Source organism: Sphaerodactylus townsendi, linkage group LG01 (genome assembly GCF_021028975.2).
Source record: "Sphaerodactylus townsendi isolate TG3544 linkage group LG01, MPM_Stown_v2.3, whole genome shotgun sequence".
Classification (NCBI taxonomy): domain Eukaryota; kingdom Metazoa; phylum Chordata; class Lepidosauria; order Squamata; family Sphaerodactylidae; genus Sphaerodactylus; species Sphaerodactylus townsendi.
This window is the reverse complement of record NC_059425.1, coordinates 93,616,939-93,644,613: the sequence shown is the minus strand read 5'-3', so window position 1 is coordinate 93,644,613 and position 27,675 is coordinate 93,616,939. Positions and strand designations below refer to the sequence as shown.

The 27,675-nt window shown below is 40.7% G+C and overlaps 1 protein-coding gene across 1 annotated transcript in view; it reads right to left on the bottom strand.

Moving 5' to 3' along the window:
• Positions 1–27,675, bottom strand: part of PRKN (parkin RBR E3 ubiquitin protein ligase) — an 896,318-nt gene that overhangs the window by 713,138 nt on the left and 155,505 nt on the right. The window contains exon 2 of the mRNA XM_048487681.1: positions 87–250. Within this exon, the coding sequence (XP_048343638.1) occupies positions 87–250 (164 nt within the window). The remainder of the gene's footprint in view (positions 1–86; positions 251–27,675) is intronic.

Genomic DNA, 27,675 nt, shown 5'->3' with positions numbered 1-27,675 from the left:
GGCGTGAATGTCAGATTGGCAGTGTTAGAAGCAGAAGCAGTTAAGCTGGCAGCATCCCAGAAATGAAACTATCAAGGGAGACTTACCTGCAGTGTCAAGTCATTCCTGAGCTCCTTCCCTGCAAAAATCACACGCAACTGGTCAGCTGGAACTCCTTGTCGCTTAGCAACCTCCTCCTTGAGCTGGAAGATGCTGGTGTCTGAATCAGCCTCCACTGGGAAACCATGGCTGGAGTTGAACCTGACAAACACTGACCAAGAACAAGACATTTTTTTTAGGAAATCAAAAAGCCTGAATATTTTGAAATCTGATACATTTTAGAATGGCACAAGAAACAACCGTTTCTGACAGCGGGACAACAAGCATGGAGACACTGTAAACTGTTAGGGGTTTTTTTTCATTTTGAAAACTGGAACAGTAATGTAAAATTGCAATTTATTATTTTGAAAGACAATTCCAAGCATACATTTCTCTGATATAATTGTCTTAACCAATTAAAACATTTAGCATTTCTCAGATAGCATCCTAAATGACGATTCAGCACAAAGAAGCAGTCTTTAAGAACAATTTGCAAAATGATCACTAATTTCAATTGAGTTGCTCCCCGCAGAGAGATTTAAATATATATTCTGCATGTGTATGTACCACTTACATACACAATGAATGCATTAAATGAATACAGGAAGCACAAGTATGCTCACTAGAATATATGCTAAAGCAGCTTTTGGAAGAAAACTGTCTTATTGCAATTATACTGATTCGTACAGATTGGCCTCCTAGAGATACAATTGTCCAGAAAATAATGTTAGAGATAGAATTATGTGCTGCCTACAGTGTCTCAGCCTTTTCTACAGCAGTGTGATCTCTCCCATAGTTCTCTTAAGTAGCTGAAGTATATAGTTCCTGCTAACGTACACTTACCATGCCAAAAATTACTGCCAGAACTGCAGCAGTTGGTCGACAAGATATTTTGGGAAATGTTATGAACTACTGCAAGTCACTGTATAGGGCAGTGTTGGCGAACCTTTGGCACTCCAGATGTTATGGACTACAATTCCCATCAACCCCTGCCAGCATGGCCAATTGGCAGGGGCTGATGGGAATTGTAGTCCACAACATCTGGAGTGCCAAAGGTTCGCCACCATGGGTATAGGGTATTATTTTGATATCTTTTTAAAGTGTACACTGTCCTTACAATTAATGGAAACTTCATGGTTGAAAGTATCAGAAAATCTCTACATAAATGAATACATGGATGTTTGCATAAATAGTTGTTTTCCCCTAAGTAAATTATAGAACTTCACTATATGGCTCATTTGGAAGTTCATCTTTGTGAATTAACAACTGCCAAAGATGCAGGTATGCTGCTCCAGTCATATTTTCCAAAAGCCCTGTCCCAGTAAACCACTTTATACCCCAGATCACCACCGTATTGAAAATCAGAGGACTTTCTAGATTAACATTACATGATGCAAGAGGGACTACTACGAGAAGTAAATAGGACACATTTTATAAGCACACCTGGACTGCTCTGGACCTCAGCTAATGTTATGCAAAAGTGTAGTGAGGGCGGCACGAGGGGGTTATAGCCCTAGGCACCACATCCTGGGGGGCATTGCTGCTCCCCCCCTTGCAACAGTATTCTGTTCCCATTTGGGGCTGGAGAACAGTTAAAGACCAACTACCATATGGAGCTTGGAAAGGAAAGTTCAGAGTGGTCCTTTGCTACTGGCTCCAAGGTTTGCTGAGGTTTGCAACAAACTGAGCACACAGCTGGTCCACCTCTACTTTTATACTGTCAGCTCCACCCCCAAGCTCCACCTTTGGGCAGGTAGGGCTTGGGGGACGATGGAGCCTGCAGTATAAATGTAGAGGAGGACAGACTGTGTGCTCAGTCTGAACCTGGCCTCAGTCAGGCTTGGAAGCCTGCAGTTTAGAGCTGGGTCCAAGCCTGACTGAGGCCAGGCTCAAATGGACCCTTGCTGCTTTGATCTCCAGGTGAGGATTGGGTTTTGCTGGCCTCACACACTACCCTCATGAGGAGGTGGGACGAGCCTGGCCATGGAAGTTGGGGGCAGGGCCTCTTGTCCTGAAGAAGGAGTGAGCCCTGCTCCCCAGTGTTCAGCTGCGCTCCCCAGTAGGGCAGGGTGCAGCTATGGGGGGTGTTTTGGCAAGTTATGCCCTGATGTTATGTCTATGCATAAGATTGTTTTTCTCCAAATACCTGCAGCTTTCATAATCAGGCAAAAATGTGACTATATCACTATCAAACCATATAAGACATATTCATGAGAACTATGAACATGACCAACAGATCAAGTCAGAGTAAATCCAGACAAGAACTCATGCCATATTTCATTTCAGTTCTGTCCTTCACTGTCCCTGTGGTAATTTTCCTTCATCTCTATTTGTTAATTTAAGGGCTTTCCCCAGAGGTTCACAGGTCCAGTCCTGAAAAACTGTTCCCCTTGAAATAACATTCACTTTGATTGGCTACTTTTCCAGTAAAAAGTTCTACCTCATCAGAAGGACAACTTTTAAACTGACAATTGTTTCAGAGGATAGCCAAGTTGGTTTGCAGTGCAAGAGCTAGATTCGAGTCCAGTAACACTTCAGAGATCAATAAGATCTTGGTGGTATAAGCTTTTGCGAGACAAAACTCTGATGAAGGAAGCTTTGACTCTTGAAAGTTTATACTCCAAAATTTTGTTGGTCTCTGAGAAGCTACTGTGCTCAAATCTAACATGACAATACCATATGAAAAAAATTTAACATACCGTATATACTCATGTATAAGTCAAATTTTTCAGCACATTTTTAATGCTGAAAAAGCTCCCCTCAACTTATATGCGGGTCATTAAAATTTTTGTGTGTTTTTATCCTAGTGGCACCAAAATTTCAGGGTACCCTCAGACAACAATCCTGATGATACCTGCCATGTTGGGTGAATTTTGGTTCAGGGGATCCAAAGTTATGGACCCCCAAAGGAGGTGCCCCATCCCCCATTGTTTTCAATGGGAACTAATAGCAGATGGGGCTACCCTTTTGAGGGTCCATAACTTTGGACCCTCTGAACCAAACTTCACCAAACCTGGCTGGTATCATCAGGAGAGCCTCTTTATGGTACCAGCCAGGTTTGGTGAAGTTTGGGTTAGGGGATCCAAAGTTATTGACCCCCAAAGGGGGTGCCCCATCCCCCATTGTTTACAATGGAAGTTAATAGTAGATTTTCCGTTTCTGATAATATCCCTTTTAAAATCTAAGTTAGGTTACATTTGGACATAAAGATGAAGAGGAGGAATCCAGTTTTGAAGGATTTTAACTCTTGTGTTTTAGCTTGGTTGCTGATTGAGCTAAGGTTTTTGTACTTTTAAAGTTATTGTTGAGACTGTATTGTTTTTGTTGACCCTCTTTTCTACTTACAGAGCAAGTTTACTGTTTTTCTTTGAAATATTCAAAAACTTTTAACCTACTGATGCCTCAATTAATGTAATTTTATTGGTATCTATTTTTATTTTTGAAATTTACCAGTAGCTGCTGCATTTCCCACCCTCGACTTATATACGAGTCAATACGTTTTTCCCAGTTTTTTGTGGTAAAAATAGGAGCTTCGACTTATATGCAGGGTCGACTTATACACGAGTATATACGGTAATCACACTGATGACCACTAAAGCAAACAGTGAACAGCAAGTACTATGGAATTCCTCAGAACTCATGAAACTTTTCAGTTTCTTTGGCCTTTGAGAGAAAGGCTATGATGTAATTGTGCTAAGAACTGGCGGTCTTTGAGAGATTCAATATTTTGAGTAAAATGTCTCTAAACACCTTAATTTGATTCCCGTCTACCCAAGTATAAAATCTGGACAACACCACTACCTTCTGTGGAGTTGCTCAGAATTTCCATTGACGTAAATCAGCACACAATTTAAGCATTTGAGTTTAGCCCATTTTTATGGTGAGACACAAAGCAATCTATTGTTAGAGATTAGCAGAAGAAATAAATCCCCCCCCCACTTCTGTTGTGAAGCATTAAAAAGGGGTTTCTAGAACAAAGCTTGAAGATTTTCCACATTCCAAAGATAACTGTGCCTTGTGAGCTTTTCATAGTTCGACCTCCGCTGTCTTCCCTTTGGCAGTAGTTTTTCAAAAAGTTTACACACCACATCTTTGTCTGTTATCCTCCTCATATCCAAATAATAGGATTCCCTTAAGAAACAAACCTTTAAGAAGTGATTTAAATTCTAAGTCCACCACCCTGCAAAATAGCCTAAGGCTACTTTTGCCATGTTACAGTATGTGACATGACCTGATTGCTGAAAGCAATACATTAGAATTGGTTGCTAAAAGTAGTACATTAGAAGCTGCTACAAAATATGGTAGCTATTTCGAGGGAAAGTATATATACACATCTAAAACTTCAGCATGTTTAAAAAACTGCCCTCATATACATTTATGATACATTTATTTTAAAGAACCATATCTTATAAAATGAATCCCTATTTGAGAAAAATCAATATTCTGATATGAAATCCTCAAAGCCTTCATTGAGCTTATTCAGTACACTAAAAGCTTTAGCTCTGTAAAAAGGAGTTGAGACTCCAGGATTTCAGGCACAGACCATGTCTAGGATCCACATTTATCAACTTCCATTAAAATGAAAAATAAGTTAATGCCGCTGGTTCATTCTGAAATGCTTATAAAGTATAAAATGCACCACTCATCAATATAAGGCACTTTAGTCCACAGAACAGCATGTATATAGTGACTACAGGGATTTTGTGAGATTAACATTATCTGGAGAGGAATTTTCTCCTGCAATTTGACTGGGATCTGGATTTAGTGGGTTATAATTTATGTGTCTAGGTGTGCAGTGTGAATGATCCTACTTTTATGCTCAAACTGCTTTCCTTTATATAAAAGAAAAAGGAAAGGCAATTTGTGCACAAGATTGGACTCTGATGTCCTGCTCAGTTACATGAGGAATGAAAATGGCATTCAGTTTAGCAGAAAAAAGTTTAAGATCTTATGCACAAATCTCCTAACAACTAACTGATAGTCAGTGAAAATGGACCCTCTGTGCCCTTTCTCTTGCTAAAACAAATATTATAACACTGGGAAGATAAATGACCACCTGCAATAATCCAACAGATTGAGGATCTTGCAGCCTTATCAACATTTGAATATTTGACATACAGATAACAATTGTGCATGGGCATATTTTTAGATATTTGGCAACTGTTTACAGATGTTTATCTGTACACTTGCCTTCATTGCTGTTATTTTTTTTCTTCTCATTTAAAAAATTAAATTTAAAAAATTAAAAATAGAATTTTAAACAGAAAATGTCCAAAATCTCTCATCGTTATTGTCACAATCATGTTTTCAAAGTCTCAAAATTTGATTCTGTTACCATAACACATGCCTTTTGGTATGCATTCCTTTTTTATAACATGCACCTGCTCAAACTTCTCAGTAAACAGGAAAAATGAATCCCTGATGGAAGGGAAATCCAAACTTTGAGTGTCACAGCCAAGAAAGTACTCACTTGAGTGGCTACACTTCTAGTTTTGGATAGCACAAGCACTTGAAACAGACACTTCAGAGATGACTGTAGTAGCCTGTAGGTTCAAATGGGAGTACATAGTCCTTAAAGTTTGCTGGCAACAATCTGTATATGGTTTTACCAGTATAGGGTCGAAAGCAAATTTAGAACTGGTATAGATGGATAAAAAATTGACTGATATGGTCCTTACAATCCATTCCAGCCAGATTACTGTACAAATTATGGCTTCTGGATACTCCTTGAGGGCATGCTACCTAAACTAACCCAAATTGCTGAATGTTTTCCCAACATGCTTGTATACTCTGTCTTCAACCATCAGCCTATCAGTCACCATGTAATAGAGGTAGAAAAAATGTTTCTAAAAGAATATTGTTTTGAAGTTATTATTGGAAGTTCCTATTTTATATTATCCCAGAGCTGTGGTTTTCAAAATGCTAATTACCAAGGAAAACATAGAACACATAGGCAAACAATAACTTCAGATTTTGTAGGTGGTGCTATTCATGTGCAACAAATGAAGATGCTTCTGTGAACATCACTTTGCTAAGCAAGGGAAACCATCCCCAGGCCAATGCATTCAAGTGCAAACCCACCAAAATGTGTCTAGCAGAGGGATGCTATGTAATTTAAAATATCAAAAGGGCACTGGTGAAAGTGTGGAATCCTCTTATACCTTCTTCACACGCTTAGCAGTCATGAGATAAGAGGGCATATCCTCTTATGGATTAAAATGAGATAAATGGTAGGAAAAAGAGTGTAGGAATAAATAGATCTCAAAATGGAAGGGAGTGAAAAGTGGGATCTGACAAAGGCCCATTCCACACAACACAAATCAAATGTCTTCTGCACATTTTTTAAAAAGTGATTTGGGGTGGAATTCTGCACAGTTTCTCCCCCAAAACATTTGGAAAAGTTTTATTTTTTGTTGAAGTGTCGTATTTTAAAAATGCAAACTAGTGGTTTTCCCCCTTACCCCGAGACACTTTTCAAATGTTCCCTGCTTGCTGTATGGAAAGCAGGAACCATTTTATTTTCCTCGCCTAACTTTTAAAGTGTTCTCACTTTTGTTTTCGCTGCTCGCACCCGCCATTTTGTGCTGCTTCAGTGATCCTGCGTGCAGCCAGCCATTTGCTGAAGATTTCCCACGGAGGTGGCCTCTGCTTGCAGCTCATCTATGTGTCATTTTTCCTTTTTTTCCCAGTAAGAAATCTTCAAAGTTATGATGACACAATGTAAGAATCGCAGCCAGTTCTTATATGAAATGGTTGTAGCTTCAATGATGTCTCATTAAAAACAAAAAAAGAGGATGAGCAGGATTGTCAGGAAAAACTAACTTTATTCATGTACTTTATACAGTGAAATCGTGTGCAGATGAGCTGCAAACTTACTGGTGGTCCCTGGCCCCGCAATAATATGGCTAGTCTCTACCTGGGTCAGGGCATTCTCAGCCCTGGTCCACGCATGGTGGAACGTTCTTCCTCCAGCTGTTAGGGGGTGAGAGGGCAGGCAGTTCATGCCCTGGGTGCAATTCCCCTTCTCTTCATCACTGGCTAAAGGTAAGGGCAGGCATTCACAATCTACCACCCTACAAAGACTGCCACCATTTAGTCAATGTGTATAAGCCAGATCTGTATGTAGCACAGAGAGGCAAGAGAAGAAGGGGTACAGATGTTACAACTCATACCTCTAAAAACTACAGCTACATTTATCCAGTCATTCATGTGAATAAAGTTCTGTACACAAACTATTCGGCCACTTACCATCACTTTCCTTGAATAAAGTATCTGTACTCTCACTCACTCACTCACTCACTCACTCACTCACTCACTCACACACACACACACACACACACACACACACACACATTCAAAGGAGCAAACATACTAAGGATTATAATTGAAAGCACAATGAAACAAAAATGCAATCAAGTGATTTGTATCACAGGCCATGTATCAAAAGATTAAATCACCAGAAACCTGTATTCCTTGTAAATAAAGACCCTACAAATGAATAGTATTATAATTATTTTGTATAAAATAACTAATCTTCCACATACTTCAAATTAGTAATGCTATTACACAGTTTTCCATTTATTCAGCACTGCTCGCTTTTTAATTTAATTGTATCTTCCATACCACAAACCAGCTCTTGCTCTTTTTGTTACCCAACAGACCTAGGAGAGCTTTTGTTCAATGATTTAATACCTTTGGAAGATAAAAAGAGGCTATATTTGCATAATATATAATCTTTCTACAGAATATTCATCTTCACGTAATGACTTCTACCAGTAAAATGACAAAGGAAAGAGGAACAACATTTTTTAAAAAATCTTGTGGGACGTTGTAATATCTTTGTTCTGGCAGGCATAGTTACCTTTTCTCCCTGAACCAGCAAAAAAAAAAAAAAGACAAATTACAATCCTAAACATTTACACCCTTATAAATCTATTGAGGTCAGTGGTATTAGAAGGGTACAATTCTTTTACGATTGCACTATATACAATGGGAATACATTCTCTATCACAGGACAATGGTTTCATATCCTGAATTCAAATCTACATGAAGACAAGGTTCTCTGTGCAGTGCCACAATTATTGGTCAGAGACCTCCGTAAAACTTAAACAGAATATCAGCCCACTTCTGTCTTTGCTTGGAAGATATTTCTCAAGTGACACTGACTTCCAGGTAATTGTGCATAGGACTGCAACCCTACACACAATTAAAAAAATGAAACAGAGTTCATCCTTTTACATCCACTGACATGCCCCCACAGAAGCCTTTATTATTTAATTGTTCAGTATCAGTTTCCTATAAATAGCATGGGTTTAGTCCTCTGTATAGTCTCCAAAGGGAGGGGATTTTAGTTAGCTCCTGTCCCTTTAAGAAGTTTCCCAAGAGGCAGTCTTTCTGTTATCTCCCAGCAATACCCCTGTTTAACTCAGTTCAGTTCAGTACAAGTGTCCAAGGAGTTAGGAGGCAGAAGCAGTGACGTAGGTATAGATTTTTTATGGGGGGGGGGGTTCAGGGCCGAGGCCACACCTCCACCTGCCTCTGGGTGTGTGGCCATGCCTCCCCAAGCCCCACCCCAGCCTAAGTGCTTATAAAAGCAGCTCTCTGAGGCAAGGGATGGCATACTCCTGTGACCCGCCCGCCCCACCTCCCTCACCGGCTGGGCTCCCAGCTGGCAGCCGGCAGTCCCTTCTCTCTCCCCTCCAGGCAGAGGGGTAGCTAGGGAAAATGAAGCTCAGTGCAAAATGTGAGGTTTGCGCACCCCCCCCCCCAATGGGCGACTGCTGTGATGCTGGAATCCACCCCCAAACAGCATCACTTTCAATGGTGTTTAAATTAGGGAGCCCAGATTCTCCTTTTAAATCCACCTTAAAGGGAGAATCTGAGGTCCCCAGATAAAACAATATTGAAAGTGATGCTGTTTTGGGGTGGATTATTTCCCACCCTGAAACAACATCACTTTCAATGTTTAAACTGGGGGTGGATTTAAAAAGAGAATTTGGGAAAAATTGGGGGGTGCCTGCTGTCAGGGGTACAATTGTTAAGCTAGCAGCACCAAACTTTCAGGGTATCTTTGAGAGACTCTCCTGATGATACCACCCAGGTTTGGTGAAGTTTGGTTCTGGGGGTCCAAAATTATGGACTTTTAAAGTTGTAGCCCCCATCTCCTATTAGCTTCCATTGGAAACAATGGGGGATGGAGGCACCCGTTTTGGGAGTCCATAACTTTGTACCCCCTGGACCAACCTTCACCAAACTGGGGTGGTATCAGCAGCAGACTATCCTGATGATACCACCTAGGTTTAGTGAAGTTTGATTCAGGGGATCCAAAGATATGGACTCTCAAATGGGTAGACCCATCTACCATTAGCTCCCATTGGAAACAATGGGGGATGGGGCACCCCTTTTGGGGGTCCATAACTTTGGACCCCCTGAACCAAACCTCACCAAACTTGGCTGATATCAACAGGAGGGTCACCTGACGATAGTCTGAAATTTTGGTGCCGCTAGCCTAAAAACTGCACCCTAAAAATAAAAACCCACAAACGGGGGCGGGGCGGAGCTTCGGACATGCAATGGGGGGTCTGAACCCGAGAACCCCCCCTTACCTACGTCCTTGGGCAGAAGAATTTGGCACATCAAAGGTATACAGAGAGCACAAAGTTGAGGTTTGCAGAGAATTGTAGCCAGATAAAGATTCAAGGAACTGAAAGAAGTGGACTTTCCTGAAAGCAGTCAAAGAAAGAACAAAAGTCTACAGCTTCTACTGTTCAGTCAAACAAGTACTTTATTTTAAGACAGATCCTGGGAGGAGTTAGGGTCTCCATTCTTCTAAATATTAAATCTTTTGTTTGAACTGTTAAACCTTGCTTGTGACTCTCCCACTCTGTTCTGGCACAGGGCACCAGAAACAGTTTTGCTTGGGGAACAGAACATCCACTAATTTCAATTGAGTTAGAAGGGTGTAACTATTCCTGACCTAGCTTGAAACTAGCCTGATCTCATCAGACCTCAGACATTAAGCAGGATACTGGATGAAAAACCTCCAAGGAACACTAGGGTCATGACATGGAGGCAGGCAATGGCAAATCACTTCTAAACATCTCTCACCTATAGGGTCACATTAGCTGTGACATGACGGCACACACACAAAAAAGCTAGTCTTAGGATTCCTCTGATGCTTGGAAGTGAGCCCAAATGAACTCAGTGAAACTTACTCCTGAGTACATATGTACAGATTTGGCTGGTAAATGCCTTATTGTAGCCTCAGCTTTTGTAAACATGAACCTACAGCATCTGATAACTCAAAAGTATGCTAAGCATTTTACACCTTTCCTTTGAATTTGTTGCACACTGACAAAGAGCAGACATAAAAAAAGAAAAACTGACTCCTATATCTGTTGCCATACTTCTGCGGGTACAAATGTGCCAACATCCTGGTGTGAAGATCAGCACATTTACATAAATTCCACCTAGTGCTTCAGCTTATTACCATGTCCAGAATGAGTCATGCATATGATCATCATCAATATATGTAACTAGTGGGGCCCGGCCATGCGTTGCTGTGGCAATTGTCCTTCTCATCACAGTCCGCAAGCCACACAGATGTCCATGCAGGTCCAATGATCCCCAGCATAGCCTTTTGGGGTGGTCAAATGGAATCCCTCTTTCCCTTTTCAATGCACATTGTTATAAGGTGCCGTCTTTTTTTTAAGTATAAGGTAACCCTTTCCATTCCCCAACGGAACTGTCCAGAGTGCGAATCCCGCTGTCCATGAGGCTGCTTGACACGCACGGTCCTGGCTTGGGTAAGGCAGAACTGGGGCAAAGAGGCTATCCCAGTTAGGCAGCAAAGGCAGGGTGGTGAGGCGCTCAGATCGAGGCCAGCTCCCTGGGTTCTTAAAGGGCCATGTGCAAAAGAAGCGGAGCCAGTAGTGTTGGTTCGCCCCCACCCTGCGGATTTTCTTAGAAGAAAAAGGCAAACTCCAGCTCGCTTTTAGGAAAAGAGGGTGAGGAAGTGGGTAAGTGGTGTTGGTGAGGAATATGGGTGAGAAGTGGGTAAGTGGTCGTTGGATGTGAGGGAGGGCAGAGTGAGGTGTGTGAGGATGAGGTGGATGTGTATGAGAGTATGTGTGTTGTGTGGTAGCAGTGGGTGAGGCACAGAGAGTGAAAGTTACCTGCGTGTGAGGGGGGAACCCCACTTGATGTCTCACATGGCAAAGTGTGTATGTGTTTCACTTCCACTCGTATTACCTACCAGAATTACCTATGTACTGTTTTCACTGCTCATCTCTGCCCATCTGCGCGAACATTCTAAGGGCATACCAAGCCCTCAGACCACAGACATGCTGCACGAACATTCTAAGGGTAACAGTTAAACACAGCCAGCTTCATGGCCTGGTGTGGCAGCAAAAAGACGTTTTACTTGGCTCAGGTATGGAATTTTGGCGATCTGAAGGTCCGATTACCTGCCCAGAATGGGGAGGGATGTCCTGTGAAAATTTGGGGGCGATCCGTCCAGCCATTTCAGCGTTGGGGTGTGACTAACAAAGTCACTGTTAGTTTTTTATATATACAGATTCTCAACATGGCCATCTCCATGGATACTTAAATCCAGATAGGAGCCCTGAATAGACAAGACAGATTGTTTTACAAACCTGAAAAATATCTCAGGTTTGTGAGAATTTGAAATCTAAACAATCAAAATTTAGACATTAACCCTCCCCCGAATAATAGAGGCAGTACCTACAACTTTAAGAAATGAATGCTTCCAGTAGCCATTGCTACGCAACCATACAGTACTGTCAGCCTTCAAATCTTGGTTTCTGTCAGCAAAAGCTGGGGGGGGGGGGGGGGGGACAGAGCCTTTCCTGGGGTTCTTTTTGGCCTTTAAGGGAAGACACATTGGGCCAGGCCCACCAGCAACACACTACCATGTGACTTGCTTGACTCATAGGGGATGAGTTGCTTGCTACTATTCAACAACAGCCAACCCACAAAAGTCAGTAATGGTCAAAGTTTCAGTTTAGGATTTGGGAGAAGTAGATTCAAATCTCAGCTCTGCTGTAGGAAGCTGACAGGATGATCTTGGGCTAGTTTCACATTCTCAGGGTTGTTGTGAAAATAAAAATGGAGGAGAGAAGAATGATTTAATCTGCTTTTGGTCCCCAGTGTAAAGAAAGGAAGGTTACAAATAAAATAATAAGTGCAGCTGAAATGGGGGCAGATAAAAAGCAGGAGGGTAGGTGGGAAGGAAAGAAAAACAGCAAGGAAAGGTGAGTATATGGGAATTGCCAGGAAAAGGGAAAGAGAAAATAATGTGGGCAAGGAGAAATGAGGTGGAATGAGGTGTTCCCTTCAGTTGCAAAACTGGGCTGGGCGAATGGGTGGCAATGCATATCTGGGCCATATTCTTTTCCAGGTTGAGGCTGACAGGCTGAGGGAAGTTGGGAAAACTGAAGGGGAGAGATAAGATGATGGGTTAGCTGGTGAGGGGGAAGGAGAATAGGAATGGGTAAAACAGGACAGGCTATGGGGCTTCTCAGAGAAGGAAAAGAGAAAAAAGTTGGGGAGGGGAAATGAGAAGCTCCTGGAAGTCCTTGCAGGTCCCACAGTTCTTCCATTTAATTCTGATGTAGAAAAGAAATCAAATTGGGCTACTAGTTCTAGGATAATTTGTGTCTGTTTAGTCCATTGCTAGTGACTGCGCATGCGTGACTGACTGTTACGGTATGCATGAGTGAGATCAGATTCTGAAAGTGACTTCTTATTCTTTTCCACTCCCTTATTGCTACTAGTTTTAAGATAATTTGTGTCTGTTTAATCCATTGCTTTATCACATGTAGTGTGAACAACTGAAATACAGTAGTGTGAACTGTGTGTGTGACTCTCATCGTGTGGAGAACACAGAAATCATCATCCACAATGTATTTTCTATTTTTTAAATGTTATTTATCTAGATCTTAGATTTTTTATCCCATTTCCCCTGGCACAGTAGGCTCAGAGTGGCTTCCAATATTGTTTAATATAAACCATACACAACCATCATGATACCTTTAAAACCCAACCGAGGGTAGAACAATTTAAAACTTAAAAAATTCCCTCCCATAACCCTGATACCACATGATCAAACAGAAGAACAGAAGAGGAGGGGAAGGGAAGGGAGGCCAGCCAGTATAGCTCAAAACCCCATTGCTGCCTTCAACTATAAGCCTGGCAGAACAGCTCCATCTCAAAGGCCCTGCAAAATTGAGAGAGATTCTGTACATGTTGGGCTCCTTATCTCTTCCAGTGGATACAAACAAACCTCTGCCTTGAATCTCTGCCTGTTTTGGGGTTTTTGGTTGCCAATTCTGCCATGCTGGCTTCTCTCTAGGACTGTCAAAATCTCTCTGTGTGCACGTTCTACATGCAAGAACACTAATGGCCTGAATTTTCTTCTTTCTGGATAGAATTTGTTAGGGACAATCCTTTGTACGAAGTACAAAATACCAGAAAATTGCATCCCAATTAAACTGGAAACAAAAAGCATGTTTCCCATTGAACTGAGTTTCCACTGAAGTCAATAAAAATGAAAACTTTTTTAAAAGCCAAACAAGGATAACAACAGATTCCATACTACCAGCAAACATATTACCAACAGTGCACTACAAAGGAAGAGACACAAAACAACTTTCTAGTGGTGGATCACCTCCCAAGACATTTGGGATTCACTTTTTTGGGTACTGCTTTGGCACTGTAGAATAGGCTGCTTTCAGCAATTTACAAGAAGAGGGAAGTGCAGTTATGCCCTTACAGAAACCCTTACAAAAACTTATTTCTTCCATAAGGAGAAAGTCATTGGAAAAAACCAGTCTGGGTTCTCCCTGATTTAAAAGTGAATGCAAATACAGAAGCTCATGTACCTATAATAAATAAACATATGTACTGGACTTACAAGGAACTGAAAGTAATAAAATGGTAAAATACAACTGAAGTCAAGATGGGTATTTGCATAGCTTAAAAAAAGTATTTTCAAAATAAGTAAGCAAGCAAAACTTTACCATTCATCAACACAAAAAATTAGTATGCCAAACAATCTTAATTTATTTGAATAAATTACCATGTCATTAAAATAGTTTTGGGCTACATCAGCAGCTCAACTTTATAAATCTACATTTTATGGGACATAATTCAACTTTCTAAATATCCCAAAGCTTATGATTTAACACACAAAAACCTGCAGTGTAGAAACAGAGTAAATCTAATATGGAAGAAACTAGCTTTTTCTTTTTTTGGAGGGGGGGGGGTAATCTATGAAAATCCAGTTGTTTCATTGATAAGTAACTTAAAACATTTAAGTTCTTCCAACCTGATTGTCTGAGTTATTTCATATGTAAGTAAATGTTATAGACAAAACCAATCTATATGAACCAATATACAATTGGACTTAATTTAGTTGCCAACTCATTGTTGGGAAATTCCTGGAGATTTGTGGGGTGGAGCCTAGAGCAGTGGGATTTGGGAAGGGGAGGGACCTCGATGGGATACAATGTCATAGAATTAGCCCTCTAAAGTACCATTTTGTCAAAGGGAACTAAACTCTGTAATCTAGAAATCAGTTGGAATACTAGAAGAATACTAGGCCCTTCCTGGAGGTTGACAACACTATAGTCCACTTCAGACATGTGAAATATTAGCTTTAGTTGATAGAGATTTGCATACATTTTATGTACTGGCTTAATCTTACTTTTTGTAGAAAATGAGAATCTGTTGGCTATAGTTGGGAATTCAACCCTCCATTTTTGCTGACCTTTCTCTCTCACTCTCCATCTATCTTGGCAACAGAGGCCGGGTCTTCTCTGTCAGAAGAGACCCAAGAGACCCAGTAACAAGTTTTGGATCATCTGTAATACAAAATTAGCAGATGCAGGGCAGAAGATGCTGGAATTTACAATATCCTACACTCACTGGGAACAAAAACAGCCTCAGAGAGAAATAAGCCTCTGTTTTCCCAGCCATTAATCAGGACTTCTTGATAAATCATCTAGCATATTTTAGTGTAAATTATCTGTCTGCCTTGGCACTCAAACCTCAAAAAGAACCAAAGCACATAAGAGCATTTCCCACTAAGTGATTCCTAGTCCAAATTGACTTAATTTGAACTATGGGATTTCCCACCACAAATCCCAGCTCATTGAGATAATTCATAGCCTAGACCCAAAGAGTTACTCTGTTTAAGACTGCAGTATAAAGACTGAACTAGATGTGACGGCACAGGTCTGACATGTGGATGCTGCCATCATTTTAAAGTGATTTTTAAAATGTTGTGAGAACGCAATCCTGATTGGGTCTTCAGAACAGTGGTAGAAGGCCCGGTCCCCCTTTGGCTAAACTGGATGCTCTGGAAACATCCTTCCAAAAAGCAAGTCTCTTTTTGAGGATGCACACCCTGTGTCAGTTGCACAAATAGTAACAAGCACTTTCTACAGCTTGTGCTGTCTGTAACTGGCCTTCTCATTTGTATAGGAAAGGTGATGTCCAATAAAATCCTGGAGTCTGATGTCCCTAAGGAGTTTGTCTTATTCCATTAACCACTCCTTTTCACCAGCAAGTCTTTCTCTTTAAATATTTGTGATTTTGAAGAGTCCATACAAATAAATGACGCTGCTTTTGTTGAACAATACTTGTGAAGAGATCTTTGAGCGGACCACCTAAGTGAACACATTAGACATTCCAATTAGTCTCTCGAGTCATAATCTATGAACAAAGACAGGATGAAACAAGACTCTGAGAGTGTTTAAGGTCTATTAGAAGACAAATTGGTTTTTTAATTAATACCAAACACAAACATATCATGACATTATGTATACCACTGTGAAAGGGATTATGCAAATAACATGCATTCGCAAAATTGTTAGGTATGATGTTTATATTTATTCGGCATAGAAATCTTCTACGGTGTATACGGTAAATAATATAGCCTTCCAAAATAATAATTCCTTTCACAATGAAGACTTATTCATAACCAAAAATTTGGGTTTTTCCCTCTTGCAAATATATGCTATCTAAGCTAAAAATCAGAGCACAGAAATTATGCAAATTTTAATACAGTGCAGTGGGTAGGACTTAGTAGATTCATGACTAGCTTAGTACGGTAGCTAGAGGGTAGGTTTTGGATACTGGAGACCTAAGTTCAGATCTCCAATTATGAACTTCACACTGGATGACGTGGAGAATACATTGTCTTATCCTAACATACTAATAGTTGGGTAACATATAGTTGTGATGCTGAGACCTGATCTAGGCATTGGCATAGTTATCATTCAAAATTGTGCTTTATTGAAATTAACAATGGCAAGTTTTGTTGTCTAAATGAAGGCCATTCCACTAAGTTTAGCTGGGTTCTGTCAAACCATGATCTGAAAGCAGGATCTTAAGTTAGTTTTAACTACATTTTTGTGTGACGTATGCACACAGACACTCTGGCTTGCTCCCTGGCAGCACCTTCCCAAACTCCAAATAGAAGGCACTAAAACTGACATTCAACAAGGCAAATTGCAGTTTGAATGATCATCTGTGAGTTTCATTCTGGTGTCCTAAACCAACCATAGTTAGTTAACTATAGTAACAAATAAACCATGTTTTTTTGCCTGACCTGAGCTATTAGATTGGGGAGTACAAATGATAAGCACCAAATCAGTTCTTCTCTTATCTGTCTTTTTCACAGCAGTTCTCTGGGACCCATGAAGAATCGATAATGGGAGTCAAAGCAGTTTCATGGACAAAATACCATATGGAATGGAGGGCTGCAGTGATAAAAGGGAATAAGGCAAAATTGTACCTGAGTCTGGAAAGAATGGGAAGTTTGCTCTGCAAAGCTTCTACTGCTGCCAGAAGATTCCTTCTTCTAACTGAAACCCAGCCACCACATGGCATTTTGCCCATGCTCCACCCACCCCCTTCAGCATTTTTTTTGGGGGGGGGTGGCACAGGGCGATGCTGAGAAAAGAGCAAGACAGAGAAGATTTATTATATTAGTGCTTTGATTGCTGCTTGTTCCACAGTTGTTCACATGCTGCACAAGGTAACAATCAAACGTCTCACTCAAGTGATTCTAAGACTTGTGGATACTCTTGGACAGCTGTGGTCTACATGATGGCTGGAAGGGATTTGTGGAAATTTTGAGGGATCAAAAAGGGAGAGTTAATCATTTCTCTCCAAATACATAACTAGGGTACAAAAACCAGACTGCTCCTTCCTCATCCTCTTTGCGTCATACTGATGTTAAGCAGTGTGAATCATATTTTCTTCTCTCTGCTGACCACCCAACTGTGATGTAGTGGTTAGGATGTGGAAGACCCAGGTTTGAATCCTCAGTCAGAACTAAATTAAGTGTGCAACCAGTTCACCATTGTTATTTTAAAGTAATTTTAGAAGATTTTAAATGGTGCAGTGCTCTCCCTGCCACCGTGTGCATTTTCAAGTGCCAAAAAGAGCCACAGCCTCAGGGGGCCACCCCCTACTCCCTATGGCTGTTTGAAAACTTGAAAAATGAGGTGGAAGTAAAGGGCACTGTGTCACTTAAAATGTCTCTTAAATTGCTTTAAAATGGCAATGGTGAACTTGTGGTGGCCAAGAGTTCTCTATCAAGTTCAGTTTGGCTCTCGAACATGGAAGTTTGCTAAGTGACCCTGGATCAGTCACACATTCTCAATCAAACTTACCTCACTGTATTGTTGTGATGAGAAAGGTGGGGCATGAATGAACTAAATACATATGCATATATTGTTGAAATGGACCCACTCCAGTATTTTTGTCAGGAGATTCACTAATATCTTATTCAGATCTTCCTCCCAATATATACACCCTCTATACAGCATTGTTTCCCTAGTCATCACTGTTCCTAAAGAATTATATGTACATGATGACAGTGACTTCTCAAAGATTTCAGGCAAACCTTCAGCAAATGAAGCAAAAAAGGACTGCCCAGAAAACATGAATGACTCAAGGTAGCAACTAAATTTTAGTTTTCTAATAAAAACAATACCATGGAACAAACCCAGGTAGATTGAAGAACAGTAATTCTGAAAATGTTATAAACTTGCCCTGGAGCTTTTGTTCATTTAACTGCATGAAAAGAAACCTATGCGTGCAAAGTTTACTGGAATGTTTTAATTGGATTTTGAGTTGCTGCTGAAGCAGAACATACTGCTTACTTCTGAGGGGAGGTAACAGAATATGCAGAGGATTCTTTCTGGCATTACATTGTTCAGCAACTCCTGTAAATATTTTAAGAGACCTTTATGTGCTGACTCATGTCACTGGTGTTACTGGTGCACACCAGTGTATTTCTGGTTATACCACGTTGGAGTTTCTTTACTAAATTGTATAAATATATTTAAATGCTGTTTTAATTTTTTAAAGTACATTAATATTTGGATGTTGGCTGCCTTGAGGGCTCTATTTGGGTGGAAAGACAACATAGGTCGTTTCCCCACTTATGAAATGGTGGACGATAGCTGCCGTTTCCTTTGCTGCGGGACCATTTCAGCACGGGCTCATGGTTCCCACCGCAGCTTCTGCCCCTTGGTCGAATGAATGCTGCAGCCACGCAGCAGCTACGCAGGACTCCCCACTCTGCTCAGGGGCTGTCCTGATTGGCTGCTGCGCTGTTCTGGGGCGGGAACTTTTTTTTATTTTTCAAAAAGATGAATCCATGTCTCCACATTCTGCCAAGGAATCCACAATATGCATCTGCCCATGTTCATTCAAAACGACGTGGAGACGTGGATTTTCAGCGTTACAAATTAAAAAATTAAACCCCAGGCTGCGCGCGGATGGCGCACACCCCACCGTTGACTTATTGGACGGATGGTGGAAAACTTGAACCCGAAGCCACCCCCAGGCTTTCCCACTCCCCTGTGCGCCCCCGCGCTCGGCGCAGGGGCTTTCAAAATGGCGCTCAAACATCCAGAAACTGAAATAACGCGCACAAAGGAGGAAAGAGAGCGGCAGAATCGGGGTTGCTGCGTTGCTGCCGCTGAGGTAGTGGGAAACGCAGCAGGCCCCCGGATTATTTGCCGCAAGTGCCCTGCAACTAAAGGTGAGTGGGGAAATGGCCATAGAAATGTTTTTAATTCATACAAATAAAATAAAATAGAGACCTTTGCAAAGGCACCAATTTGTACAGATGGAAAAGGCCTTCAGTGCTACCCCATTTATAAGATGTGTCCATTGAAATAGTATAGATTGTACCATGCAGACACAACAACAAACCTCAGCATGAGAGTGATATTACTAGCAAATATAAACATCTAGAATTCTGTAAAAAGTCACAAAAATGCCTCTTGGGGCAGAGGAGAGTTTCTACAATCTGTCAAAATCTAAACTAGTTTCCAGAAAGTCCTGGAAATCTAGGCCTAAATTTATTGGATTTATTAGCACAATTTTGTCTTGCATTTTGTCAATCCCTAATTTTGGAATGGGAAAAATAATATAGTGATATACAAAAATTAACAATATAAAAGTAATATAGTTATCCAAGTACCAGTTTAGCAGTTCACAACTACTGAAAGAAAATAATCCATACACTAACCGCTCAGCCACCAATACTTTTTAATTTGGTGCTGAATGAAATGCTTCTTATATACTATACACAATTAGTACACTCAGTTGGGACAGTTTATAAAGCCATTTGGGATCTATCTGGATGAAATGTGCTAAATAAATGTCAGATCATTATCACCATTACCCAATAGATGGTGCCTTATTTGCTGAGTTAAAAATGGAAACAGACCAAAAAAGAAAGAAAAACAGAATAAGCTGCCTCAGTACACACAATTGGATCATATCTCCCAAATGCACATTTCCCCATCAATAAATATTCAAGGTACTGTATCAAGATAAAGAAATAGTTTTTGTTCTTGCTTAAGGGTAGCAATCTCAGTTTCTTGGTGATACAGAATGGATCCAAACACCATTAAACATTCCAACATAATGGACATTGTGGAAAATCCTACTTTAACTTTAGTTATAACAATACAACAGCTATAGAATATAAACTTTTTTCACATATTAATCAAGTTAAAGCTAGTTAACTAAGTTGAATATTCCAACATTTCATGCAATTTTTTCTTAATATTGTTTTCTTGTGCTTCATACAAAAAGTAAACCTTAAAGTATGAGAGAACAGTATAAATCACAATCCAAATTCTAGGATTTAGCCACACAGTGATGTAACCAAAGTTGTAGACCAGCTGCCTTTTAGCATCTCCTCTCTATTTGATCAGCCACACACTGGCTAGTTCAAACCCTAAATGCAGTTTCCTATTCATACATAACACAGGCTCAAGTTAGTCTATTCATCTGCACTTGATGTTTCTTCACTACTGACGTTTTCCCCCAAACTTGACTTAATCTAAGCAGTGGTATAGCTCTCAGTTAACTTGTGATTGCTGTACATCTCTGGTTGTTGTATACCGTATATACTCGCATATAAGTCAAATTTTTCAGCACTTTTTTTGTGCTGAAAAAGCCACCCTTGGCTTATATGCGAGTCTGGTGTATTTTAAAAAATATTTCAGGGTTTTTATTTTGTCGGCCGCCAGGGGCTGCAGTTTTTAGGCTAGTGGCACCAAAATTTCAGGGATTTTTAAAGAGACTCTCCTGATTATACCGCCCAAGTTTGGTAAAGTTTGGTTCAGGGGGTCCAAAGTTATGGACTCTCAAAGGGGGTGCCCCATCCCCCATTGTTTCCAATGGGAGCTAATAGTAGATGGGGCTACATTTTGAGGGTCCATAACTTTGGACCCCCTGAACCAAACTTCACCAAACCTGGGTGGTATCATCAGGAAGGTCTCCTAAAGATACTCTGAAATGTTGGTACTGCTAACATAAACATTCCTCCCCTGACCAAAAATCCAGTTTTGAAGGATTTTAGCTCTTGTGTTTTAGCTTGGTTGCTGGTTGAGCTAAGGTTTTTGTACTTGTAAAGTTATTGTGGAGACCATATTGTTTTTGTTGACCCTCTTTTCCACTTACAGAGCTAGTTTACAGGAAACAAACATGTCAGTGATTGACAAGGCCCCAGTCCACAAAATATTTTGCTCTTTTGTGCAGAATAAATAATCTTAGAAGAAGAATCAATAAATTTAATTGATTTTTCATCCAAGTTTGCTACTGGATATACTTTTAATTGGAGATGCCAGGGTTATAACTTGGCATGTTCTGCAGGCAAACACTGTGTACTACCCAAGAGCTATCATGTCATAAAAAGGTCAGATTAAAGAAATGGCTCTTGTGGATTTCATAGCAAGCCAGTTCTTCCTACTCAGGGAATTGCCTGTTTCAAGTGGATGATTCATAATCCTCAAGGGTTAATATAGCACTCTATCCCCAAGAATCCTTACCTAGGAAAGCTAGCCCCAGCCATAGATACCTCTGAAGAAACAACCACAACAATAATCAGAAACTACGATATATGGAAACATCAGACATTGGTGAAGATACATGTTCTCAGTGTACAACTTCAGCCAATATCTATGATCCCCCTGATGGCATCAAAGAGATGTGCAATGCTCCCTAAAAACAGGGCTGGTTTAAAGGATCATAATGATTTGCTAGTTAGCAATTTAAAGAGAAACTGCAGAGGAGGAATTCCAGGTCAAGCAACATAGCTGGAGGATCTAACGGGCCACACTGAGCACTGGAGGGACCAACTAATGTGCAGCTGAGACTAATCTCTCAATCCATTATTAGTACGGTCGCAAACCTCCAGGTGGTGGCTGGAGATCTCCTACTATTACGACTGATCTGAAAGCAACAAAGATCAGTTTACCTGCACAAGTGGCCACTTTGAAAAGTGGACTTCATGGTATTATACTTCATTGAAGTCCCTCCCCTACCCAAACCCCACCTTCCTCAGGCTCCATTCCTCAAATCTCCCAGCCTGGAGCTGGCAACTCAAATTATAAATCTTTAGAGGTAGGCCTAAACAGGAGGTTCTAAGTGACTGACAGTTAAGAGTATCTCACTGGAAGTGATGGCTCTGATCTTGGAAGGGAGGCAACCCCAAGGGATATGGAATGCCTTTAGTCAGACTGGTACTCAGAAAAATGTATTTCAGGATGGCCAAACTGAATCAGAAGGTTCTATATGACCAAATCTGTGGAATAAACAGACAGCATGCTCCTCAGACCTAACTGTGTGGGGAAAAAATGCTGTAAATCAGGAAGGCCACACCAAAGCCCTTCACAAAGAGCATTCTGCTCTATCAATCATGTCTTCAGGGTAAGTTCAAGGCAGAATCAGCTAGTTCCATTGCAATTCCCCAAGCAAGTAAGGCACAGAGAATGGTCATCTGTCAGGCAATTATAATGCTACTGTCAACACAATCTAAGGATTTCCCTTTCCCATAACAACAAAGTTAAAAACCTAAATGAATTTTTCTAAAGAAGAAGAATTTTGCTTTATATCCCCCCTTTTTCTCCTGCAAGGAAACTCAAAGAGGTTTACAATCTCCTTTATTTATTTATTTATTTATTTATTTATTCATTCATTCATTCATTCATTCATTCATTCATTCATTCATTCATTCATTCATTCATTCATTTATTTTATTGAATTTCTATACCGCCCTTTCCCGAAGGGTTCAGGGCGGTGTCCATCAAGTATATAAAACAGTTAAAATCCATTCTGCATTCATCCCAGTTAAAACCATATATAAATTATAAAAATTCAATTGGCGATTAAAATTGTTTCCCCTTCCCCATTCTTATACCCATGGAGGCCAGATATTTGTCACAGAAATGTGGTGTTATCCCGGCTGGCCAAATGCCTTTCCCTTCTCGCCCCCTCACAATAAACACCCTGTGAGGTGGTGGGGCTGAGAGAGCTCTAAAGAACTGTGACTAGCCCAAGGTCACTCAGCTGGCACATGTTGGAGTGAACAGGCTAATCTAGTTCACCAGATAAGCCTCCACAGCTCAAGTGACAGAGTGCGGAATCAAACCCGGTTCCCCAGATCAGAGTGCACCTGCTCTTAACCACTACACCATGCTGGCTTTCTTTTTTTCTTTCCCTCTATTCTTAGACTCAAGTCTTAAACTATAAAACCATAAAACTTAAGACCCATATGTAAAAAAACACCTCCCTTGGACTCTGCAGCCTCTAAGAGACAAGAAACTAAATAAGTATGATAAGGATCAGAGTCCTCCAAGAGGAACTGAAATTTTTGTTCTAAAGTTGCTCGAGAAAGCATGGATGATTTACTAAAAATGCTACAATCCATTTTAGCCTCAATTGGGACACGTAAGGGCATTGCAAATGGATATGTACCAAGGATTCCATTTATTGAAAAGGACAGAGACACAGCCTGTCTGAAAAAGGGATCTTTAGCAGACAACCCAGCAAACCCATGGAAAAAGGGCAACTAGGTCTTATGTGCATAAAGGTTCTACATCACATCAAACTAACCAGAGAGTCCAAATATGGAGGAAGATTACCTTTAGACAGCAGGCCCAGAGCAAGCAGAGAACATGTCCTCCAAGCACAGATCAGTTTGGCCACATGTTTTTTACACTGGTCTACAGAAAAAGAGAAAAGGTCCTCCATCTTCAGATTTACAAGTGATAACCTGTGTTCAAAAAGCTGGAGCCAGGTTGCCTTATAAGAGGCCCTGACGGTTAAGCTTACCAAATTTTGGCTTTTTAAATATTTGTCATTTTGACTTCACCTCATTTCTACTTTAGTAGAATGTACAACAAAGTACTTTCTAGTATAATCCTATTCAGTTACTCCAATCTAAGACCATCTACTTCCACAGAATTAGACTGGTGTAACTTTGCCCAAGATTGCACTGTCAGTCACCTGCTGCCTATGGGCCTTTCCCCACTTCCTCTTCGCCGTACTGTCGCCAAGCGCTGAATTCTGTGCAGTGTGAGGTGCATCTCTGGCGCTAAGGCCCGGAAAAGCGTCCCCAATCTAATTCCTCTCGCCTGCGGCGTAACGGGTCATCAAAGGCACCCTTTGGGCAAGAGAGCCGCCAGGGATGCCTCGCCGCTGAGGGCTTACAGCCGCGCGGCTGCTGTAATTGTCGCCGCCTCAGGATTGGGACCCCGCGCTACTCTCCTCAAGTAGAGCGGGGCTTAAGGTAAGTGGGGAAAGGCCCTATGAGATAAAAATGTACTGAAATTTCAACATCATCAGGCACAACAAGCTTAAATAACATGAAATTCAAATATGGAAAAGCATTTGGAAAAGAATGGAATGTTTATAGCCTCTTCCTGGCTGCATCTTCTTTTTTTATCTCAATTATTCAGGAAGACAATCAGAGGAGTATTATTATATTAGAGATTCCCATCTCATAGGATTTACAAGACTATTTCCAAGAACCATGGCCATTTATTTTATTCTAGACATCCAAGACAGGTAAATTATCTCCAGCATCTATAGAGGAAAATTATTTGGCACATTGATCTGGTGTGGGGGAACAATAGTATGCAAATACCACTTAACTAAGGATTGAGCTACACCATGGCTGATTTTACACAGTAAAACTGCCCTGTGCTATATCCGGGAGCATAGCTGCCACGGCGCTTTTTACCCTGCTGTTGACTTTGCACTGCTCCCCAGCTCTCCTCCACTTTCACCATGAGGTCTTCAGCAATGTCTTCTACACATGTGCAGGCAACCTCCATTTCCCATGTTTGAATTGGTTGAACACACGTCTAAACTCCTTGCATGTGCCAGGAAATTGCTGCCCTCCCGTTTGCAGCGTCCTCACACGCCGCTTTTCTGCAAAGTTTCTCAAGGTTTCTGCAAGGTTTCTCCCTCCATGTTTTTTACTCTACTGCGGGGGGCGGGGGGGCGCCTGTTCATTGGAGGGGCGGGCCAGAGTGGTGAAGCAGGAAAAACCTTTTCAATCATTGGCCTTGTTCTGCTGCTGAGGAGTTTTCACAGCAGCAGAAGCCACTGGAGCAACAGAGGGGCATTCCAAAAGGTCCTCAACCTTTGCGGTTCTGGAGAGTCCCAGAGCAAAGTCACTTCTCTGGGGTGGCACCAGAGCAACAGCGTGGAAGACACACTAAAGTGTCAGGAGCTGTGGGGGCCTCCCCATTGCGTCAGGCCATTCCCTGTGCCAAGAACGGGGCATTTTTAACGTTCAAAATCAACCCATGATGAGCAACTGTGTGATTCTTTCCCTCAACTTTTGATGTAAATCAATTTCTGATGCTGCTAGTGAGAATAGAAAGGAGGGATGTATGGTTAATCCTTTCTCTTCCTGCAAAGCTACTTTGTATGCTTTTGACGGAAAAATAGGAGGAAAAGGAAGTATTAAATTGCCTACCTCCACATTATTCTTCTTACTTACGACCGCAGCTTCCGAGGTCGCTTTTCTATTTTTAAACTAAGTAAAGGAATCACTTCACAGATCATCTTGCACAGTTTGCACCTGAAATATTTTTTGTATTCTGACAAGTTCATGCGTTTGAGAACCAAACAATCCAAAAGGTATGTTTTGTGTGTTAAAGCACTGAAATGAATTAATCATTCTGGGAAAGACTTTTCTTTCTTGTGTACAAATAAAATGTTTGTGATTAAATGCCTAAATGGACAAAACAGAAAGTTTTTTTCTTTTTTTTTAAGATGCAGGAAAGCACATTGATAATTCTCAGAAACATATATTATTGACAGCCCAGTGCAACAAAATTACCTTGATGAGTTATAATGACTACTGACTCAGCATAACCAAAATGTATTTGCATTCAAGCTATGAGCCATACAGAAGGTGGAAAAAATACAGTTTCATGCAGGATTGACAGATCAGAAAATATTTGAAAAGTACTCTGCCTTAACATATTGAGAGAGTAATCTATAAAATGGTTTACATAATTAATGTATGAAAATATTAAAGAATGAGTGGAGATGGTTGGGAAAGGATTGATCTGTAATTTTCTTCGTAAAACTGAAAATGTTTTCCTTTAAACAAAAGCAATTATTGACTTATTGGAATGAAATCATGTTTCAGAACCTGAGAGATGTGTTAAATATATAATTTACTACTACTAACAGTTTTTCTACAACTATTACTTTCAGCTCACAAAGCCATATTACTCAGTTAAGTGCTGAATGAGTCTGGCCATAGAAACTGAAAACATTTCTTTGGAAAAATAGTTTCATATGTGCAATATGTAATAAAATAAAACACATTTTTACATTTAAGCATGCTTAAAAGTATTGAATAAAATTTATCCAACATTAATTTCTCAGGGTCACATGATAGCAAGTTCATGAAAACAACAACAACAAAAACCCACTGGTGCTGTATCCCACAGAGATGGTGAACACCTACCTGGGAACTATTTCCATCAGCAACTATTGTTTAGCGATTGAGAACCATGGCCTGGGTTTGGCAAAAGATGAACTAGAACTGCACTACAGTAGATAATACGAATAGCAAGGAATGTAAACTGCATGCAGATATAGACTTTTAGGCATATGTAAATAGATGTTCTTCTCATTTGTCTCATATTTACAGAATTCTATTTCTTCAGAAACTCAAGCCTTTTAATTTATTAGAAACACAGTACCTGCTCATTGATAGATTCTACTAACAATGGTGAATTTTTCTATTGCATGGAGGCTTCTGCCAAAACAAGAGTATATTCTGCCAATTAAAGAGCCTCCTGACAGAAGGAGCCTTATCAGGAAGTAGGTAAGGGGGTTCTTGGGTTCAACCCCCCCATTACATGTCCAAAGCTCCACCCCCCATTTGTGGGTTTTTTGTTTTTTAAGTGTTTTTGTTTGGCCTGCAGGGGGCGCAGATTTTAGGCTAGCAGCACCAAACTTTCAGGGATTGTTTGGGATATGCTCCTGATGACACCATCCAGGTTAGGTAAGGTTTGGTTCAGGGGGTTCCAAATTATGGACTCCCAAAGGGGGTGCCCCATCCCCCATTGTTTCCGATGGGGGCTAATAGAAGATGGGGGCTACACATTTGAGGGTCCATAGCTTTGGACCCCCTGAACCAAACTTCACCAGACTTGGGTGGTATTATCAGAAGAGTCTCCTAAAGATACCCTGAAAGTTTGGTGATACTAGCTTAACAATTGCACCCCTGGCAGCAGGCACCCCCCAAATTTCCCCAGATTCTCCTTTTAAATCCATTCCCTTCAGCATGAATTTAAAGAGAGAATCTGAGATCCCCAGTTTAAACATTGAAAGTGATTCTGTTTCAGGGTGGGGGATAATCCACCTCCAAACAGCATCATTTTCAATGTTGTTTTAACTGGGGACCCCAGATTCTCCCTTTAAGGTGGATTTAAAAGGAGAATCTGTGCTCCCTAGTCTAAACACCATTTGATTAGGTCCAAATTACACCCCAAAGGAAAAGGAAAGTTTTGTTCCCAGATGATTGTGGGATATACTTTATTTTATTTAATCCTCTGTCTCTCCTAGTTCTCTACCCAAGTCCAATGAGAAAAAGAAATTCACAGACAATGGAATGAAACAAACTAATAGGATCATCTGCTGATCTATAAGAAAACATTTAACAGAGAGGCAAAGGGAGTCAAAGAAGGTAGAAATCTATCATGACACATATAATGTCAAATCTATCAT